At 40.8% G+C, this 5,000-nt stretch overlaps 1 protein-coding gene across 1 annotated transcript; it reads left to right on the top strand.

The window, feature by feature from the left end:
* Positions 1-2,055: 2,055 nt before the first annotated feature.
* LOC113821528 (uncharacterized) lies at positions 2,056-4,747 on the top strand. Its single transcript, XM_070115593.1, has 2 exons — positions 2,056-2,209; positions 2,384-4,747. The coding sequence occupies exon 2, from the start codon at positions 2,394-2,396 to the stop codon at positions 4,632-4,634; it is 2,241 nt and encodes a 746-aa protein (XP_069971694.1). The 5' UTR covers positions 2,056-2,209; positions 2,384-2,393; the 3' UTR covers positions 4,635-4,747.
* The last annotated feature ends 253 nt before the right edge of the window (positions 4,748-5,000 follow it).

Genomic DNA, 5,000 nt, shown 5'->3' on the forward strand with positions numbered 1-5,000 from the left:
TATAATTATATATATATATGTATATATATATGTATATATATATATATATATATATATATATATATATATTTTTTTTTTTAAAAGAGAGAGAGAGAGAGAGAGAGAGAGGGGAGAGGGAAAAGGGGGAAGGGGGAAGGGACAGGAACGGGGACAGGGACAAGGGAAAGGGGCAAAGGGAAGGGAAGGGAAGGGGGAAAAGGGAAAGGGAAAGGGAAGGGAAGGGAGGGAAAGGGAAAGGGGAAGGGAAAGGGGAAAGGGAAGGGAAGGAAGGAAGGGAGGGAGGGAGGGAAGGGAGGGAGGGAAGGAGGGAGGGAGGGAGGGAGGGAGGGAGGAAGGGAGAGAGAGAGAGAGAGAGAGAGAGAGAGAGAGAGAGAGAGAGAGAGAGAGAGGAGAGAGAGAGAGAGAGAGACAGAGAGAGAGAGAGAGAGAGAGAGAGAGAGAGAGAGAGAGAGAGAGAGAGAGAGAGAGAGAGAGAGAGGGCAAGGTGAAGCGAAAGAGAGAGTGGCGAGAGAAGGAGGGAGAAGGCGGAAAAGGGGGGAGGGAGGGAGAGAGTGAGTGAGTGAGTGAATGGGAGTAAGTGAGTGAGTGACTGAGTGAGAGAAAGAAAGCGAGAGAGAGAGAGAGAGAGAGAGAGAGAGAGAGAGAGAGAGAGAGAGGAGAGAGAGAGAGAGAGAGAGAGAGAGAGAGAGAGAGAGAGAGAGGGCAAGGTTAAGCGAAAGAGAGAGTGGGCGAGAGAAGGAGGGAGAAGGCGGAGAGGGGGAGGGAGGGAGAGAGTGAGTGAGTGAGTGAGTGAGTGAGTGAGTGAGTGAGTGAGTGAGAGAGAGAGAGAGAGAGCACAGCAGAGCGTCGGTTTGTCGGCGTCCCCCCCCCCCCTCTCTCTCTCTCTCTCTCTCTCTCTCTCTCTCTCTCTCTCTCTCTCTCTCTCTCTCTCTCTCTCTCTCTCTCTCTCTCTCTCTCTCTCTCTCTCTCTCTCTCTCTCTCTCCCTACTTATCGTTTTCTTTCCTTTGTGTCTTTTATCACCAGCTTTTTATGCAGTAAAGAGAGCGAGTGTCATTCTGGCAATTATTATTATTATTATCATTGTTTGTTGTTGTTGTTATTTGTAGTAGAAGTAGTAGTTTCATTTATGACTGATTGTTAATGCTGTTGTTAAAATTTTTATTGTCATTATTAAAATCATTGTTATTATCATCATCATCCTCAATATCATTATTATCATTATTATTAATATCATCATTATTATTGTTGTTGTTGTTGTTATTTGTAGTAGTTGTAGTAGTTTCATTTATGATTACTTGTTAATGTTGTTGTAATTATCATTATTATCATCATTATCATTACTAATGTTATTTCTGTTATATCGTTATTATTATTATCTTTATTATTATTATTATTATTATTATTATTATTATTATTATTATTATTATTATTATTATTGTTATTGTTGTTACTATTATTATTATTACTATTATTTTTTATTATTACTATTATCATTATTATTATCATTATGGCAATTACTATCATTATTGTTATCAATACCATCATCATCATTATTAACGTTATTTTAATTTGAAAATTTCCCGTGTCATGACATTACTTCATTTGTTAAAATTTATAGTATAAATCTTACAGCCACCAGTACATCGTTTTCACGGTCACTATTTCTTCAATCATCATCCTCTTCGCTATCTGTTGAGTTCGTTTTCAAACAGTTATGCAGTTTACGCGGGAAGAAAGAAGTATTTGTGGGTAATTATGAGGAATTTGAACCAATTGGTTATAATGTCTTTTCTTTACTGAATGAAGGTAACACAATACTACTCATTGTTTTTCCCTTATTCTTTTTTATTAGATCTCCTGTAGACACTTTTTGAGTTTATTTTGTATTTATATATTGCAAATAAATCGAGTTCTGAAGTGGCTGCGAAGTTTAGCTTAGTATAGTTAAAGGTTAAAAATTGGTGCGTGCGCGTCTCCAGCCTAGGCGGTATGCTACGCGTTATCTCATTGGCTAGCGTCTAGCCAACCAGAATCGAGGCCACTCACAGCTGCGCTCGCGCGATCAACAGAGCTCAGTCGCGTCTCGGCCATCGTCAAAGAAAGTCGAGATATTTCGCGTCCTAACTTTTGTGACTTGAATTGTAGAACATTTTGTTGGCAAATGGAAATTTGGAAATGTGGATTAGTCCATATATTTGCTGAAGTATTGTAAGTTGCAGTGGTGTTTTCGGGTGTGCTGGATGACAGACGTTTTGTTTTGCTAGATGAATTGTGTTGCTGTCGAAAATGCGATAAGAGCTTCCTTTGTATTTTTTGCCTGTAATGTACTTACTTCTGCATTCACTAATGACAGAACTAACGAAATGTTCCTTCACATTCCAGAACCTGAAAGATGGCAAATGCAGCCGTAGTTCGATCCCCGACAACAGAACGACTCTATTCCCCGAAGCACAAGAACCCCATTTCGAAGTCGCGAGGTCCAAACGAGAACGCATCATGTATGAGACCTGACAACCTATCAGAGATCCTTAGAGATCGCGCCTTGTCGGGGAAGCCGAGAAATTTTGCCCGAATTTCAGGAAAACCGAGAAGCTTTACCCGCTCCCCGTGGAAGCTGATGAACAATTCGCACACATTATGGTCGAGGAACTACCCCCACCTGCTATGCGGGTCCCATACTTCAGGGGAACCGCAAACCGTCACCGACACGCGAGAAAACTATCGTCACACATCATGGGGACCGAGGGAGTCTACCTCTTCGACATGGGCACGAGGCACGACCCACTCGCCATGGGAGTCCTACACTACAGGGAAACCGAGAAGCTATACCCTTACATCATGGGAGTCGGGTAACTCCACACCAGGGACGCCGGAAAGTCCTACTCTCGTATCGGGGAAACCAAATAGCACCCCTGAGTTAAATCCCCTCAAAACCCCACCGAAGGAAAAAGACCAGCAGAAGGAAGACAGTGCTAACATTCAGGAAATAAGACATCCGTCTAAGAAAAGAAATAGTTTTGGTCATGTAGAAATACACCAAAAGGACAGCATACACCAGGAAAAGAGAGCAGAGCAATCACTGAAAGCAAAAGTTAGACTGGATGCTATGTTTGAAAAGGAAAATCAAAACGGTATAGCAAAAGGTCAAGGCAAAAAGGGAAAGTTGTCTCTGCGTAAGATCCCTATTTATGTGAAGTGCTATACATGCGGGAATTTGGTGAAAGATGTTCACTTTGAAGAGCATCTATTTTTTGGGGAGACTGAGTGCACTCAGTGTAACTGGAAGATATCCAGCTGTCAAGCATTTTGCGAAAATAAAATAGACCAAATAATGGGTAACTCAACATGTCTACATACTTTGACGTATTGTATGACGCCTTCAGAGTATATTTCAAACAATTTATCACAAGAATCGCCTCTTGAATTAGACAATAGATTGACGTTATATGTCAGCTCCCTTAAACAGCTGACAGCTTCAGAACCATGGAAAAATGCTATTGTTCAGTGTCAAAATTTTCTGAATGGGGAGAGCTCTGAACCAAGTGGAGCAAATGAAGAGCCTTTTCATGCTTTAGAAACAGAAACTGTCTTGAGTCTTCCAATCGAGACGGTCCCAATAAGTAAACAGGAGATTAAAAACTCTCCTGCATTTGTAAATGACGGTGAGCTAATCCTGTCTCAGTCCTATGATCTTGAACATTTAAATGATATAGTGGAAATTGAAATAGCCAAAGACTCTCCTAAGACGTGGGGAAGATCACCGCTCTTGTTTCCTGAATTCAGTGGAGATGTGAATATGAGTCCTAACAGCCAATCACATCGTCAGATTAACGTTGATACTTGTGGCAATCTCATTAGAGACGCTTTGCAGAGCACAAGTTCATTGGACGTTGCTTCACAAAGCACAAGTTCAAGAGATTTAGCATTGCAAAGCACAGGTTCATGGGACGTTGCTTTGCAAAGGAAAAGTTCATTGGACATTGCTTTGCAGAGCACAAGTTCTAGGGATGTAGTTTTGCAAAGCACAAGTTCAAGGGATGTTGCTTTGCAAAGCACAAGTTCATGGGACGTTGCATCACAAAGCACAAGTTTAAGGGACGTAGCTTTGCAAAGCACAAGTTCAAGGGACGTAGCTTTGCAAAGCACAAGTTCATTGGATGTTGCTTCGCAAAGCACAAGTTCGTCAGACATAGCTAGAATAGCTGGCGGTTTGAATTCAACCCAGTTACAGAAACGCCGCAAGACAAAACCTAAACCTTCAAAACGATCCAAACCCAACCCAGACACTAGCAGTTTACAAGCAAGTAATGCTGCAGAGAAAAAGATCATAGAGACTCCATCAAATGGGCATTACCTCATTGTCCGCCATGCAATTGAGGAATGTCCCATGTGTTATACTGAATTCTGTCCTTCAAGATTTACTGTGAATATAAACACTTTCCTCCTTTCTACTGTGTGTACTGGTTGTGATTTGACCGTTTACATAGTTTTTGATCCTCCTGACGGCTCTGCTCCGAAGATTGTCATAGAGACAGAAAGTGGCCCTCCTGTGATGCAAAAGGATTGTGCATCAAAGAGGAAAAATACAGGGCATGAGGGGAAGTCACGGGTTAGAAACTTCTTTAAGCGTTAATCAATTAATATATGACCATACTAACTTCATCCATTTTTGTAATTCAACATCACCTGTACATATTTTTTTTTATACATTATACTGATGAGCTATTATTAAAACTGTAAAACAGATATGGGTTTGGATCAACACCTTTGAAAATTCATAATTTTACTGAAATTTGGCAATGTTGATGGCCAGAAGTCATTGGTAGTGTATGGAGACAAAATCTTGTCTTCATCCCTTGCCAGTGGTTCTTACACCAATCATCAACTAAAACAGAAGAAAATCCAGTGAATTTTAGTTTTTATTTACATTGATGAATGTGCCAATCGGCCAACAGATAGAGCACTAATTTTGTTCTATAGCACACCTGTACTACATGGT

Source organism: Penaeus vannamei, chromosome 37 (assembly GCF_042767895.1).
Source record: "Penaeus vannamei isolate JL-2024 chromosome 37, ASM4276789v1, whole genome shotgun sequence".
NCBI classification, from domain to species: Eukaryota; Metazoa; Arthropoda; class Malacostraca; order Decapoda; family Penaeidae; genus Penaeus; species Penaeus vannamei.